Source organism: Opisthorchis viverrini, assembly GCF_000715545.1.
Source record: "Opisthorchis viverrini unplaced genomic scaffold opera_v5_656, whole genome shotgun sequence".
Classification (NCBI taxonomy): domain Eukaryota; kingdom Metazoa; phylum Platyhelminthes; class Trematoda; order Opisthorchiida; family Opisthorchiidae; genus Opisthorchis; species Opisthorchis viverrini.
This window is the reverse complement of record NW_008752302.1, coordinates 42,683-60,107: the sequence shown is the minus strand read 5'-3', so window position 1 is coordinate 60,107 and position 17,425 is coordinate 42,683. Positions and strand designations below refer to the sequence as shown.

General features: G+C 47.0%; 2 protein-coding genes across 2 annotated transcripts in view; one reads left to right on the top strand and one right to left on the bottom strand.

Moving 5' to 3' along the window:
* Positions 1-17,425, bottom strand: part of T265_15600 (hypothetical protein) — a gene marked incomplete at both ends in the record, with an annotated part of 92,488 nt that overhangs the window by 51,135 nt on the left and 23,928 nt on the right. Inside the window, one exon of the mRNA XM_009178722.1 lies at positions 8,486-8,755. Coding sequence (XP_009176986.1) covers positions 8,486-8,755 — 270 coding nt within the window. The remainder of the gene's footprint in view (positions 1-8,485; positions 8,756-17,425) is intronic.
* The window catches only part of T265_11902 (hypothetical protein), a gene marked incomplete at both ends in the record, with an annotated part of 53,082 nt that overhangs the window by 31,675 nt on the left and 3,982 nt on the right, over positions 1-17,425 (top strand). The gene's annotated exons all lie outside the window — the stretch shown is intronic.

Here is a 17,425-nt window from a genome sequence, read left to right as displayed (position 1 = left end):
TTCGGCTGTAACACCCTTTCGGTGCCTAAGTGACATGATACTCGCAGGAAGCACGAGGCCAGGTTGCCCACGCCTAGGCAGAGGAAGTCGAGGGGTAGAGGTCGGTTTCGAATGACGGACCTTCCGGTCAGTAAATTCGCGCTCCAACCAGTTGAGCCACCTCCCCCCCCCCCGCGGTAGATAATAAGGTTATCGTTCAGCTGTAGCACCCTTTCGGTGCCTAAGTGACATGCTATTCGGAGGAAGTACGAGGGCTGGGATACTGCCAGGTTGCCCACGCCTAGACAGGGGAAGTCGAGGGGTAGAGGTCGGCTTCGGATGACGGACCTTCCGGTCAGTAAATTCCTGCTCCAACCGGTTGAGCCATCTCGCCCCCCATCGCGATTAATCCAGGTTGGGCATTGTGCATCGGGACAGTGAACTAGATTTCCTGAGATCAACGTAGTGACAATTGATGAAGGCGGTTGCGAGTGCGCTGCAGATGAGAAAGATCGTTTGATACAGAGCTTACTCACAGAACGTACTTACACTTAGAAGAACACGTCTCTATTTTTAACCAAATGGATAGTGTCGATTCTTGGAGTGACCTCGAGGTGGACAGGATAGTTCTCCCCCGTTGGCACATTCGTCTACTTGGGGTCACACAGAGACCGAACAAAACCTTCGTTGTATCCAGCCGGAGTAACACTTGGAACAAGGTGAATAGCGTTCAGTCCAATTTGGCTTGCAATAAACAGCACGTAAAAGACCGACAGATCATGTGGTAAAGACATGTAAAAACGCAAGCCTAGTAAGAAGCAGACAAGTGCGGATCATGTGTGCGCGCGTGTAACGTCTTTCGGAATGGGTGTAGGTCGTAAAGTGTGAAAAGCATCAACATAACATTTGCAATGATTCATGGTTTGAATGCTACTAGACACTTGTCTTTCTTAAAGCATTACCAAAAACAACTAGGCGAAAACGGGTTCAAGCGGGAACGATCAGTCTGCTTTGCGTGCAGTTCTTCTATCTCCCATCTCAACGAGTCAAAAATAAGACGTCAAAAAATAGACATTTGGTCTACCAGTTCGCCTGAGGACGAACCGGACATTAAGTGAACATTCGCCAAAGTACGTTCCGCAGGTCACTGCTCAGTCGAACGATGTAACATCGTGAACCCGCCGGTCACCACCACGATCGCAAGGTATCATTCATTATCCCATTGTAAGGTTGCAAACCAAGCTTGCTCACAACCAGAGAAGTTTTATGGATCCATCGTGTAGAATCGGTTTCATCGATTGTGATTTATCGAAAATCGGTTTAACCACGTAAGCATGAAAAATTCAATTTATTTGAGTAGTGAGATCGACGTGACGAGGCGAGACGAAATTCACATTCATATCAGGTTAGCTTAAAAAGTCCACAATTTTTCAAGGAGGGGCTCCGGACTCCAGGATCACTCTTATTAGAGCTTAGTGGTTAGGACGGAAACTTACTGAGTGGAAGGTCCATGGTTTGAACCCGATCTCTGCATCTCGGCAGCTTCCGTCTAGACCTTGGTAACCTGGCAGTATCTCGACCCTCATGCTTCCTTTGAGTGGCTTTGCAGCTAGGCACCGAAAGAGTGCCACAGCTGGACCACTTAAGTTTACTAGAGCTCATCAGTAGCACATGTCCTTGTCGGTATCGGGATTTGAACTCCGGATATCTGACATGTGAGACGAACACGTTACGACGAAGCCACCAGCGCTGGCTGAGCGAACCAACCTGTTATATCTACTGATTCCCAAATCTGAGGTATCTGCTGCTGACCCGCTCCAGTGCCTAGTGCCGGAGAAAAGACTCACAGAAGGGAACACAACAGCTATATTCTGAACAAGCAAAAGGGAGAGCGTGAGTAAGCGGGAGTGCGAAAAGTACAACGGTCTCAAGCTATTTATTGGAAGGACACTGTCTGAACTTCGTCCAGTGCTGACGCACACGGTCTGGCTTTGGTACGAGGCTGTGACGTGCTGTATATTGCGGGGGCGTTGTCTGACCTTGATCAACGCTGACTCGCGCTGCCTGGGTTTGATACACCGCTATGAGGCGCTGAATATTGAGGGGGCGTTGTCTGTCTGGTCGACATCTAGCGGAGCTGAGAGTCTCAGCAGATTCCGGGCATTCAGTGGTCGCTCTCAGGAAGCTGAGATACAACCTGATACAACCACATTGTTCAAGCGTGAAAACGTTCAGATATCAATTTACGGGTTCGCGAAGCGTACACTCATAAAGTGGTGATAACACGCTCGCCTCGGATGTCAAAGGTCCGGCGTTCAAAAAACGGCACGGCCAAGTTTAAATACTGCCGATGAGCCCTAATAACGTTAAAGCTGGGATCCTCTTCAGTGTGAGCCCACCCCAAAATAATTACATCAGAACAGGAGAGAGTGATATCGCTGAGAATTCTCCCGCAACCGCATACAACTAATCATAACAAAACGAATTTTTAACAGCCCACAGCGTTTGACTTGCTGCATTGTATAAAGTGATACGGATAGACAACATCTGAAGATGTGGTGGTGAGAACAGTAAAAGGGATCGTCGCAGCATCAGCTGGCGTAGAAAGCGTATCACACAATCTTTGAGCACCTGAGTTCCTGACCACGTCAGATTCAATTTGTCTAGTTGGAGGTGGACAGTGGGACACGTGTTATGCATGCCGAACAGTGACTAATCCATCATGAACGACAGGTTTGCTAAGCCGATACGTTCCTCTGAGCGTTACGTAACCGCAAAGCAGAACAAAGCGGTTGCGAGTCGGTGTTTCCGTCAAAACTAAATGGTTTAATGCAGGTGTCAAACATAAAAAAACAGCACGTGAGATAGAACAGACTAAAATAGCCCATAGCTTGGAAACAAGCTGATTGTGGACTAGTACGTGACTGTCGGCGACACCGCGGAATGTGGCATCGCTCACTCATGTTTACGTAACTGACTATTCTCTACATTACTAAAGTTAGCTTCAGCAATCCTAAACAGTATCGTCGTTACATTGTCATACGGTGCGCATCGCTTCAAACACACGAACAGGAACAGTCCTTGGTTTGACGAGTAGTATGATCCGTCAAAGAGTAGTCTTTCCTACAACTTGTATGAAACAGCTCGCCGACTAAGGCACGAACTTACTGACAGTCCGTGGTTGGAATCCAACCCCGGCATCTTGACCCACCGTGTCTGAGCCACAACTATCTGATGGTATCTCACTCCTTCCTTCAGATGGCATACCACNAAAGAGTGTTACAGCTGAACGGGAGTAGCGAAATTCTACAGTGTGACGCCAATATGACCGAAATGGTTCACTGTGGTAACTGTGGATAGAGTAATATACGATCGACAATGCGGCTAGTTCAAATGCGAACATCAGCCGGTTCAGTAGCATGCGAGATGGACCAAGTGGTTAGAGCGCCAATTTACTGATCGGAAGGTACGTGGTTCAAACCCGACCTCTGCCTCTCGACTTCCCCCGTCTGGGCTTAGGAAACCTGACAGTATCCCAGCCCTCGTGCTTCCATGTGGTGGCATGGCAGCTAGGCACCGAAAGGGTGTTACAGCTGAACGATTTTGACTTTTTTTCAGTAGCACGTAGACGAACGACGCAACTTGATGTGTAAATAACAGAAGACCAGAGCTCTCAATGTGGATCCAAACAGATGTGCTGCACGCAGCAGGCTCCCAATGTTCTCCAGGTAGGTGTGTTCACTGCTACTACGTGGATCAAACTTCCACATCACTGGCTTTAGGCGTCCTCTCCCCGAAAACCCTACAATCCGTTGCCCTGTGGGTAAGACTGTTGAATATAGGGAGGCGAGCAGTTATCCCCATTATCCTACTTGAGCCAGATTTAAGATGCGGTGTTTGAAAAAACGGATCACTTCCCAATAACAGCGACAGTTTTCCCACTCAACTCCTTTTGCCACATGCTAATTAATCGTTCGATCCCCGCGTTCAATCAGGGGTAAAGTATGCTCTGTTGACGTCCGAGCATCCCTTCCACAAAGCAGTACTCCACAATCCGGCCATATGAACTCTCCATCCGAACACCTCCTTCCGGAAATCGGGCAAAAGCACCTTCAAATGTACGGTGTAACAGCTGTGTCTACCCAAATTAGTAACGACACCAGTGATTGATAGTTTCGTCAGTTATCTGGGCCTCCTTCGGAATGGCGCAAACTGCGGGGTCGACAGGGCTTTACTCGGCAGAAGGATATGAAAGAGATCACTAACAGTTTGAATGTTGTCGAGGGGCAGGGCGTCTTCCAGGATTGGGTGTCCGTAAGCCCAACTTCGTTTGACTCGTGGGGACGTTGAAAGACACGGCGACCAGCCGATGTCAGTGGTGTCTGCTTCTGTCCCTATCAACTGACTGTGCATTTAGAGGCATTCGTACGATAGAATGACTGAGATGGACTAGCACTCGCCGTTCGCCCATTCGTTTCCACATTAACGCTTGAAAAGCAGAGAAATGAAACGTTGTGGATGTATACCAGTTGGGCATCACTGCTGAAACCGGTGTTGCAGTGCGATGGCTCTGTTGCCAATTGAAGCCGAACAGGGAGGATTTCTTCACGCACATGGTATGGATAGTGCTAGTCACGTTACTGTATGTCTTGGAAAAAAAATTCAATGTTATACATTGCAGCAAACGAGGAAAGGTGAACCAAGAAGGCCGCGAAGAGATAAGTTCATGTAACCATTGTTTGAGACCGATGTTCTTTTGGGGACATACCCGTGTTCCCATCTAGTGACCATCTTCACGGATGGTCATTATTATTGAACCGAGTCGTGTATCTTTCAAAGTTGGGGTGGACATATTACCAGTTGCTCGTACATCCTACGGAATGTAGGCGCCCAAACAGGGATCATTCCCAGATAGGGTCAGTTGGACCGATCCAGGTTAACTGTCTTTGTTCAGGAGAACTGCTACACGATAAATTTTAGGGATACTGTGTTACTGAAAAATCTATACTACTCAGCTTTCCGCAATCACGCGCTTGTGACTCATCAGACCAGTTCGTTTCAGTTATGTGAATCGCCTTTTGTTATTGTGAGATTGCTGTCAATTAGGATGCCCGAGTTGACAGATTAATTCGTAAGACGCAGGGCAACAGCGGTGTGGATGAATGAACAAGCGGCATCTGGTTTACAAGCTGCCTTCGGTAACAGACAGGCAGCTTTGAAGAGATATAACATTTTTCGTGTCCACCTAACCCAATGTGAAGGAAAAAAGACGTTCGAAAGAAAAAGATGGGAGTGGAAAAACAGCTGTGTGCACAAGATTGCAGACATGTTAATCACGTAGTTCCTGCGCAGCTGCCTACGTGATAGTAGTTGGTCGGCCAGATGGTTTTGTTATGCAAGCGGGCGAACAAAAACAGACACGAGGAGTGGAGCAAGAACGCAGCTACGGTCTACAAGCTTCCACAAGTGTTCGTTAACGCGGTGTACGGTTAGTACAGCGAGCGAAATAGTCATAAGATCGCACGCTGTCGTACAGCAATTCGATCCAATCGGATGATGGTAAGCTAATTTTATTTTTGAATGAAAGAAACATTTGAAATGGTAAATCAAGTCAGCAATGCTGACAGATGAGACTGAAGGGACAGAAAACTGGTGTGGCTTCTAATTCAAGTTTATTGACTGAAAAGCGCTCATTCTTGCTAGGGTAGAGCACAGCCAAATGGAAACCTGTCCAAAGGACAAATCAGTCGGTAGGTTTTATGGAAACCTGTCCAAAGGACAAATCAGTCGGTAGGTTACCCTGTCTAGACAAGGGAAATCGAGAGGCAAAGGTCGGGTTCGAACCATGGACCTTCCGGTCAGTAAATTTGCGCTCTATCCACTGAGCCACCTCGCCCGCAATGCTTGGCTTACGTGAACAATGGACTTGAAATGTCTTCAGTTTCTTTGACCACTGATACTTGAAAACTTGACTGGCTGGCCCCAGCTTCCATCCACACAAATGCAACCGTCATGCCTTAACCAATCAGATAGTCACTTAAATATTGACTGGTAAGCACCAGTCAAACATTGTTTCTCCTGTCTTTTGTGATTCCGATTTATGTGTTCCTTAACGAAGGTCACCGGTGGTGATCAAAACGTTGAATTTTAAGGAGAGCTGATCTGAACAGTGTGTTTTACCGCCCATGGTCAACCTTGTAGCCAGACTTGGTTAGTCTGCACGGGTTCGAAAGGAATTTAGGCTTAAGCTTAGCTTCATTGAAGACTGCACCAAGCGGTATAAATTCTAGTGACCCGATAACCAATGCCTAGCCAAGGGAAATCGAGAGGCAAAGGTCGGGTTGGGTAGAAAAGTCGAAGCATTTGAGAAAAACGATCTACTGCAGTGACCATCGAGAGCTGGAACAACCAAGTACATTCATAAAATCAATGGGGTTTGGAATGACGGCCAACAAGAGTGTTCACATACTACTAAACACCTAGTGATTTTCAAAAAGATTGAACCGAAGCATTTTTTTCTGAATGAGCTCGGACACCACCACCTACATATGTTGACTTGCATCACAGTGGAATACAGATGAGCAGAGAGTAATATTCTTGGAACAGGATTGACGTATGCCTCTCGACCTCCCCTGTCTAGGCTTGGGCAACCTGGCAGTATGAGAGCCCTCGTGCTTCCTTCGGGTGGTATGGCATCTAGGCACCTTAAGGGTGCTACAGCTGAACGATGGGCTACAACGAAGTTGGCTAGAGTTTAAGTGGGGACTGAAGGAACTGGTAAAATCAATAGTCAGACCGTTGACAGTGCTTGCCATTTAAGGCTTACACCAAGCGGACAACACGGTTTATTGGTAAAACCTGCATGACATCCAATCTACCCTTTGCTTTTGAGAAGGTTTTCTTCCACATGTTTGCGGGTTTGAAGACAACTGTTACTTCACGTTCATGCAGTCATGCCGAGATGTCCTTGATACAGGGAGGCGAAGGTTTCCTGTCTCTCGGTTGCGCTGAAAAATTTGGTCACGGCTGAATTCATTGGAATTTTCAAATAAAATTTTTCGAAAAGACATTGTTTTCGAATGTCCCGAAGTCGTCTTTCTTCTAATGCCTTCAATTCTGCCAAGTTATGTTTATTCGAACAAAGTTCATCGCTGAATATCGGGCGATATTCTGGTAAATTTGCATCCCGGGGTACCGTCAAATCCGGCAACCTGGTTTCGTATGTACGGAGAATTAGAACTATGCATCCCATGGCAACGCAGTTGGAGGTTATAGTCCGGATCGTTGATTCATAAAGCCGTGCTCGCTACGCTATGAGTCGTCCAATTTGGAGTTGAACTGAATGACTCGACTCACGACTGGCTCCTTCAATAGACGCTGGTCTCAGACCTAACTGATACCAATGAATACTGTGGTAAACTGTTAAGAGTTAAAAGGGTACCGTCCCCTCGGTGAACACACCTTGTCTCCAAAAAAGGAATACCATGAACCAGCAAGCAGCTTGGAAAAAGGATGATTTCACTGGATGTGTGAACACTACTTCTGAGAAGTCGTTATTCGAAGAACGAGTCAGTAGGTGATCACGTGATATGGTTTCCCGTTACTGATGAGCGAATCGCGGAAAATGGTTAAGTGGCCTGGAGGTTTCGACCTGAAAGTCTCTGAGTTTCGTGAGATGATTTCCAATAAGAACGCAACAGTTGTACGGTGCCCCTCGGCTTTTCAGCATACATGACATGATGAAATCTCTATCAAATCTCCTCGTAGTGACATGAATACAAGGGACCTGGAACAATGTACCTTGGTCGACAACATTCTTTTCAATCAAGCGATAGATGGATTCAGTCGTGTTACTGTATGGGCGACAAAGAGGCTTATATCCGTAGATTAAATGACTGATTATGTGCGCTTGGCTTGCTAGTAGTGCAGAGTATCGGTCAACCGACGCGAACGACACTAAGATGAGCTGTTACGTCAATGCTCTTCGGGTATCCGACAGTAGTGCACATTGTGGGCAACCAGCCGGGCTTTTGTATAAACTTTGGACTCTAATTGGTTGGCTAGTCTGGTGGACGGTAGTGCAACTCTGTATCGGTCCCTTGGCTTCATGTTCCGCTCACTATGGGATATCAAAAGGCACGGTTGCTCTACACAGCCCTTTATGGAGACAAAGGAAGATTAGTATTAATCACAGAGTGTTCCGCAAGGTCGTTCTAGAATCACCATGACGGGGCGAGAAGCGTCGAGTCAAAGATGCTCCATCCGGATTGGCTGGCATTCTGACCAATCAGAGCATGCCTTCGTTTGGTCCGTGTCCTGCACGTGACACATCCGTCCAAATGATGTGATGTTCGGTTATTAGGGACGGCTGGCCTCCGTACATGGTCCTACCTTATTTGGCAATAATGGGCTATCCGTTGTGATTGTGAACCGAAACGGTTTTGAACACCTCCATCAAGAAAAGACTAGATACGTGGAACAGGATGACGGCGCATAAAAAACTCACCTCGATAATGAAAAAGTCCATCACTCGGGTTGCCATGGTGATCGGGAGGACGGTAGAGAATAGGGTAAGGAACCAGGCGGACGCATAAAGACTCGGAGCGAAGGAGTGCGATACGAAATGAGTATAGATCTCGGGTAGGTGCTCGGCCAGTAGCTGTTCCAGTTGATACATGCACACGCCCAGTTCGACCATGGCTGGTTTATATATTTCTCGGAGCCGATATTCGTTCATTAATTGCACCAGTACGGCGAATGCATCCAGCTCGGGTAGCTGAGGGAGTGGAACGGAGCGAAACCGTCAACAGATTAGTCGGCTTCTTAATTTAAGGGGGGTAAAAGCCAAGCAAGGGCCTTAGCAACTCTCAACGGCGTAAAACTAGTGAGCACACTTGGTTTGGAGAATCCCAAACAGCATACAACCAAACGAAAGTTATCGATTTACTTCCCTCAACTACGGGACTTGGAAATCGCAAACACCGTTGGAGAATGTGCTCGCAGTGAAGTGGAACGGACAGAGGCATAGGTGGAATATCGTAGTATCACGTGATCTAAACCATGGAGGCCGGCTGTTTTGTTCCAACATTTTTTTTCATTGCGCACTGTGCTGGTTACTGATGAAATAGATAGTGTATCAAATAAGTTGACTTCCAGAGGGCATTCCATGTCAGAAGTTGGACCTGTAGAACCGGGACAGTCCTAACAACAGTGTGTGCAAACTGGGATTGACTTGCAGGGCGTATTCCACCTCAGAAGTTGGACTTGTACAACCGGGTCAGTCCTAACAACAGTGTGTGCAAACTGGGATCCAATCAGGTGCTATGCTGTTCCATTTGTCGGGCAGATATCAGTCCTGGATGATAAATCAGCTGTGTACACGAAGCCGATGTTTAGCGGGTAGTCTGAATATTGGAGTTAAACTCACCGAATCAACACGAGTTTAAGTTCAAAGTCTAAAATAGATGTCTCCATTGCAACCAATCGCACTTTCAAGGCATCAACCCTGATTCCCCAGATGAACGGAACGACCGAGAAAATGGATGACGCTCCAGGCGATATGATTGAGTTTTGGTGTGACCTTCCAAGTGGAATCCAAACGGTTCGTCAAACGTGCAGCCATGCGATAAGTGATGACGTACTCCTCAAAGTCGAGTGATTACGAACTTACTGATTGATTCCCCGCACGTAATCAAAATGTAAATAAAATATTTGACGGGGACAATGTGTGTAGCAAGCAAAAAATCTCACAATGTGGCTACGAGAAACGCCCCGAGTAGGCTACCGTGGAGTTGCAGCGAAAAACGATAGATACGAGGAGCAGTGTCGTATTCTAGTGGAGTTAATGAATGTGAAAGACACCATAACACGTTTCTCTGTTGTCCACGTATCATCAAGACATCATAACTATTGTCCCGTATGGACGGGCTATCATACGAGGCCAGAATACCTTGGGGTTTCCATTTGATTGGGCATACTCAGACATTTAAGTACGCAGCTCAAAAGAAGGATCATTCCACTACATAGTGAAACTTCCTTCTGAAAGGTCGTCACTCGATGAAACAGTCAATACATGATCACGTGATGTGGTTCCCGTGATTGATGGATGAGCGGCGTCATGTCCTGTCTGAACGAGAGCTAATCACACTGCTGTTCAGCCGCTCAAGTGTTCAACCACTGGTCGGAAGCTCGCGGGTTCGAAACTCTTCGGAGTTTTGTGAGGCACACACTGTTGAGGAATCCGAAGAAGGATGACTCAGTTGTGAGATGCTTTCTGGCTTTTCAGTACAGTGTCTTCACTGAAAGGATGAAGTCTCTATTGAAGATTTTATTCAACTAACTGCCTGTTCATCGTCAGTATGTCTAGTCAGCGATAGGTAGATTGGAGAACAGTCTAGAAGAGCTTCCCTCCACACAAACATTCTGCTCATCACAGTTTTGTTTAAGACTGGTCCGCAAGAAACACCGTGGGACACGAACCCACCTAAGCTGTATACCCGGTTAGTTTCCATCGATCGAGACGGTCCAAGTGGTTAGAGCACGAATCTACCGACCAGAAGGTGGTCCTTGGTTCGAACCTGACCTCTGCCTCTCGACTTCCCCTGTCTAGGCTTGGGTAGCCTGGCAGTATCCCAGTCCTCGTGCAAACTTCGGGTGGCATGGCAGCTAGGCGCCGAAAGGGTGCTACAGCTGAACGATATTTCCTCGAGCAGTTATACACAAGAAAGGCTGTGATTTTAACTGGCTTAATTGCGCCCGAAGCAAGGAAAATGTGACTCCTAAAGTCAGATAAGCAGACGGTGTCCTAAGCGCAGTCAAGCTGGGTGCTTCTCACCGCGGATCAACGATGCAGTCAGTCAGAGTCCAGAAGACAAGACGAGGGCTTGAGAAGATAGTACGCTTGTTTCTTCTTGGGGAGGGTACCTGATTCGTCCTGCTGAGACCATCACTGGCTGTCTATAGCTGCTCGTCTGATATAAAGTACACCAAGCGGCTTTAATTGCCAAGCGCCGCAGACCGCGTTTTTGCGTCCTAAATGAACTGAGAGTAACTTTTCGCGTGTCCTAGTTCACGTGACCCAGTTTCGACAAGGATTCGAACACCCGCTCATTTGTTCGCTGTGTGAGACGCAAACAATGGTCATAGTGTTTGAAATTCCACCATCACACCGCTATTTAAAAAAATACGACTTGTTCGTAGCTAATCACCTAAGATTCAGTCTTCACAACAGCCCAAAGTAATCGGATACAAAGCGCGATTCTATGTAACCCCATGTCACACCATCACTATCAGATGGTTGATCGGAGGGCAGACGTGTTCAGTCTCGGAAAAACAACCCACTACGCATTTCAACCTGTGTGGAACTCATCAGGTTGATGCATTCAGAATCAGTAAACTGGCATCCCCCCAAAATTGGGTAGAAACTCCGAAGATTTCAGCGCGAAACTGCTTGCAGAAGCGATAAATTCTGGCTGGTCGCACAGTTACCGTTGAAAATTTACTACGTACAAAGTACACCTGGATTCCGGGATGAGTCCGCATAAGGTGGAAGAGGTTAGGCACTTGAAGAGTTGCTTTGCTGCGGTTGAAAAAAAGCCGCCCACGGTAACTTAGTAATCCCTCCCCAGTGCCGAAACAAAAAGTTCACGACGCACTATTCTGACCACCATTTAACATGGTCACTCGGGGATTGATAGGACAAAGCCGTCAGCGCATCAGCTACGCCGGCGGCAAGAAATGAGTGCTGGCATGAAGATATTTGCTGGTGATTTTTCTGATTTTTTTCCACAGACTATGAGCGCCAATAGGATGAATTGGAACGTTGCGAAAAAAGTGCGTCGCATATGAAGAGTGGTGTGACAACTCAAGAATCTCGTTAACACCACGGAGGAACAATGTTAGCAGCTGTCCATCACAACATTCTTGTAGTCGCAGCTTGTAGCGCAGCTACCAACTTCACCTCCCCGAATAATCCGTGAACGAAACTGTGTCAGCCGCAACCACTGTACGACAAGTACGTGGTTATTGCAGCTAACGATGATGATGATGAAGAACTACCCGATTCACTTTGTGAATAGGCATCATCAACAAAGAACGAGTCCAACGTGTACTTGTTCCAAAGTGCGAGCGTTCAAGGATGTTAAACGAACTAAGCATCCGAGTTTGAAGAATGATTTTGAGGAGTCAGCTGCCGTGGCGGTCGAGTCAAGCAGTTAACAGTAACGAGCGGCGAACGGGCCAATCAGTCCCCAAGAATGAACCTACGAACATGTTACTAGCAAAGGAGCACGGAGGGAGAGAAGAACGAATATGTGAAAGAGAAAGAAGAGAGGTGTCAGCAGTAGCCTGTTTTAGCCTACACGCCCCATGGTACGCAGCAAGTATGGTGTCCCGGCTGACGGCAGTGCGCGACGGCCGATGTGGCATGAGATCATTTGTAAACGTGCAATTCATGGTTGTACATGAGCTGAGATACTGCAAGGCCTAAAGAGGAGGACGACTAGGGTTCTCAGCTAAAGTCATTAGCCCAAAACGATGCAGTCAGTCAGAGTCCAGAAGACAAGACGAGGGCTTGAGAAGATAGTACGCTTGTTTCTTCTTGGGGAGGGTACCTGATTCGTCCTGCTGAGACCATCACTGGCTGTCTATAGCTGCTCGTCTGATATAAAGTACACCAAGCGGCTTTAATTGCCAAGCGCCGCAGACCGCGTTTTTGCGTCCTAAATGAACTGAGAGTAACTTTTCGCGTGTCCTAGTTCACGTGACCCAGTTTCGACAAGGATTCGAACACCCGCTCATTTGTTCGCTGTGTGAGACGCAAACAATGGTCATAGTGTTTGAAATTCCACCATCACACCGCTATTTAAAAAAATACGACTTGTTCGTAGCTAATCACCTAAGATTCAGTCTTCACAACAGCCCAAAGTAATCGGATACAAAGCGCGATTCTATGTAACCCCATGTCACACCATCACTATCAGATGGTTGATCGGAGGGCAGACGTGTTCAGTCTCGGAAAAACAACCCACTACGCATTTCAACCTGTGTGGAACTCATCAGGTTGATGCATTCAGAATCAGTAAACTGGCATCCCCCCAAAATTGGGTAGAAACTCCGAAGATTTCAGCGCGAAACTGCTTGCAGAAGCGATAAATTCTGGCTGGTCGCACAGTCACAGGCTGATACATTGGAGGGTAAACCCCGGATTCAGAGACCTGTCGTTTGAACAAATAATTTTCTTCAGCGGGAACCGTTTTCTGATTGGTCCACGCCAGACTAGAGCTTCGTCTACAGTGGACTCAGGGGAGGGGGTGGACTTCGGTTATTTGGTATACCTATCCGGCACACATTGGACACATCTGGGCGAGATGTCCCAAGTGGTAAGAGCTCGAATTTACTGACTGGAACGTCCATGGTTCGAACCCGACCTCTGTCTCTCGACTTCCCCTGTCTAGGTATGGGAAACCAGGCAGTATTCCGGCCCTCGTACAGCCTTCGAGTGGCATGACAGTTAGACACGGAAAGGGTGCTACAGCTGAGTGATCCACAATTGACCAATGTGGTTGCTTCATCTCAATGTCTCGAACGCGTTCAGTGCGGTATAGTATGTGCTCTGAGGGTGCTAACGCGGTCAAGAAGGATGCCCTTCCTTTGCTGTGGACTAATCGCGATACAATAAACAGTACGGAAATTCTCTACCGATCGAAATTGATGCAACAAATGCGGAAAAAAGGGAAACGTGTTTCAACTTGCAGACCTCTCTTGCTGTTACTGAATCGAAATGCTAACTTAATCGTCAATCATCGTTACCTACATTCACAGAAAACTCGTTGACAGGAAAATCAATCGCCGACTGTGCTACTGTCACACAGGTTCGTGATATTCAACGTCACTATACGTAACCTGGTGAAAGCTACAATGTCAGTCTCCAAAAAGTGGCAACAAGATGACCTTGTAAAGTCACCTCTGCGCAGATGTCCCAGAAGTGTATATAGATCTGGTAATCAATACGGCGTGCTGGGTAATGCCACTATACGGAAAACATGGTGGGTTTTCTCAAGAAATGCATTCATTTGAAAACGGAAGAGTCGCTTACGATGCTGTTCGACCGAATGTGTTGCACAACGGTCGCCTCGTGTTTCAGCGATAATCGAGATACAGAAGCACATTTCCCCGACAAAATACACTACTCATTAGGTTGCTGAAAACCCTGACGGCTCATTCTACCGGTCCTCTTGGGCCCGTTAGATAGTCATTCAGCTGTGACACCCTTTCGGTGCCTAACTGCCATGCTATCCAAAGGATGCACGAGGGCTAGGATACTGCCAGGTTGCCCAAGCCTGGACAGGGGAAGTCGAGAGGCATAGGTCGGGTTCGAACCACGAACCTTTCTGTCAGTAAATTCGCGCTCGAACCACTTGAGCCATCTCGCCCCGTTAGACGGGCGTAGTTCGTAAGGCCGCATCAACCGATTGTTCTACTTGGGCATCAACTCGTCGTAATTGGCGAAAAACACTCATCTGCGACTTACTTTGCTGTTAACCCAACTGAATCATTCGTTTACACTATTCCTCAACTGGAGTGCTGAACATAGGTGATGGAAACTCAGAGACTCCGAATACATGATGACGAGCCCCAAATGCGCGACACAGATAGTGGAGGGTTTTCCGCGACATTATGAGTAGTCCGATATGCCAAGGACAAACACGTCCTGTAAAAACTTTGAGTGCAGTTTGGATTAACCAACAAAGTAGTGCCTAAGGTGCTATCTCCTACACCAATACTTTGGAGTAGTAGGAACTCGTAAGAAAGAATAGCCGAGGAAACAACCAAAATCGTTCCGTCGATTTCATTGATTAACAATAGGTCTGAACAACTCGGATCAAAATGGTTCCGTAGCTGTGTGCAACACCGTTCGACCATTTTAGTTTGACAGTGAATCGTTTCACCTTTGAATCTGAATTGTCAGGACCAAATACTTTCTGATCAAGTCGGCCCAGGTTAGCATTGGGGGCCATGTGTTTTCCGGATTCTAACTTGCTCCATCCGAGGTTATCCCATAAACTGAGTCGAGGGAATGTATACTGTCTTACAAAGACCAACAGTTCACCACGATTCGTATTTCGTGTCGATCGCCATTCGCGTATCGTGAACTTTTACTTTGAAAGAGATTCATTTACCGTTGAAAATATAATTTACTACGTACAAAGTACACCTGGATTCCGGGATGAGTCCGCATAAGGTGGAAGAGGTTAGGCACTTGAAGAGTTGCTGGTTTACGGTTGAAAAAAAGCCGCCCACGGTAACTTAGTAATCCCTCCCCAGTGCCGAAACAAAAAGTTCACGACGCACTATTCTGACCACCATTTAACATGGTCACTCGGGGATTGATAGGACAAAGCCGTCAGCGCATCAGCTACGCCGGCGGCAAGAAATGAGTGCTGGCATGAAGATATTTGCTGGTGATTTTTCTGATTTTTTTCCACAGACTATGAGCGCCAATAGGATGAATTGGAACGTTGCGAAAAAAGTGCGTCGCATATGAAGAGTGGTGTGACAACTCAAGAATCTCGTTAACACCACGGAGGAACAATGTTAGCAGCTGTCCACCACAACATTCTTGTAGTCGCAGCTTGTAGCGCAGCTACCAACTTCACCTCCCCGAATAATCCGTGAACGAAACTGTGTCAGCTGCAACCACTGTACGACAAGTACGTGGTTATTGCAGCTAACGATGATGATGATGAAGAACTACCCGATTCACTTTGTGAATAGGCATCATCAACAAAGAACGAGTCCAACGTGTACTTGTTCCAAAGTGCGAGCGTTCAAGGATGTTGAACGAACTAAGCATCCGAGTTTGAAGAATGATTTTGAGGAGTCAGCTGCCGTGGCGGTCGAGTCAAGCAGTTAACAGTAACGAGCGGCGAACGGGCCAATCAGTCCCCAAGAATGAACCTACGAACATGTTACTAGCAAAGGAGCACGGAGGGAGAGAAGAACGAATATGTGAAAGAGAAAGAAGAGAGGTGTCAGCAGTAGCCTGTTTTAGCCTACACGCCCCATGGTACGCAGCAAGTATGGTGTCCCGGCTGACGGCAGTGCGCGACGGCCGATGTGGCATGAGATCATTTGTAAACGTGCAATTCATGGTTGTACATGAGCTGAGATACTGCAAGGCCTAAAGAGGAGGACGACTAGGGTTCTCAGCTAAAGTCATTAGCCCAAAACTCTGACCGCAGGGTAGTGATGTTTAGCTGGAAATGTCAATGCTCCTTTAAGGAGAAAGTCGCCACGCATGTTCGTTCTAACCCTCAAACTGGAAGACCAGAAAACTGTGCTAGTCAGACTCCCAACCAGTGTTATGAGAGACCCTGTGAGTGTGACACGTACACTCCGCGACAGAACTCAATGGGTTATGGGGTACACACAGCGTCAGGCAAGGTATGACGGCGTTTGCTGAAGTGCCATCTTCTGAAGAATCGCGAGTGCGTTGTTTCGCGATACAGCACAGAGCTGCGTAATCATTCTCACCTTCAGCGTATTGTCCTGCACGGTTGATGCGTCCTCACGAAAGTTACGAATCTTCACTAGTCAGTTTTGACGGTAGTCTGTGTGGCATTAAATGCGACATTTCGGCCGATTCTACATAGAATTCATTTTCTTGTCTGTCTAACGATATGTCTAAAATGTGTGAGAGGAACTCGTAGAAAACACTAGTAAGCTGTGAATTCTCGTTTTCTTTTTCTCGAAGAAGACCCCGCGTAATCTAGGAGGTTGGCGCATTTGATCAGTAAGTCCCTGGAAAAAGCCCCCTACAGCGGATGTATGTCGGTCAATCGATGCACAGGTCTCTGTATGAAGAACTGGAGACATGACATGCTGTTCAAGGGCGGGACTGTGAGGAGTCTTGTGTAGCTGCGTTGACTTGCGCTGACTTGGTCAACTTTCACGACCTGCAGTGAAGCATCCGGGTTGAACACTGATGTCACGCTGTCGATGATGATGATGATGATCTGCATTCCAGGGCCGAAAAAAATTGTTCAGCTGTAGCATCCTATCGATGCCACCAGAATGAAGCACGAGGGCTGAGATGCTGCTAGGTTTCCCAAATCTAGACAGGGGAAGTCGAGAGGCAGAGGTCGGATTCGAAATCTTTTCCAGTTAAGCCCCGTCACTAATGCAAAAAGTGCATGTGCGAAAAGTTAAACCCTGCCACTTTTCGCCAGCTCCAATTTAATGTACGCATACAACCCTGACCTAGTTTTGATCAAAACACAATTCCTTATCCACATCTAGGCTCATTTTGTGCAAAATTTTCTCCGTTCTGACGTAAAACCTCAAATGAACTTTCTGACGCTTTCAAATCTCGTTCATGACAAGGAGACGGCAATACGTCTTTTGAAAAGCCACGCAGTGATCCATCAGCAATGTTTATGCAACAATG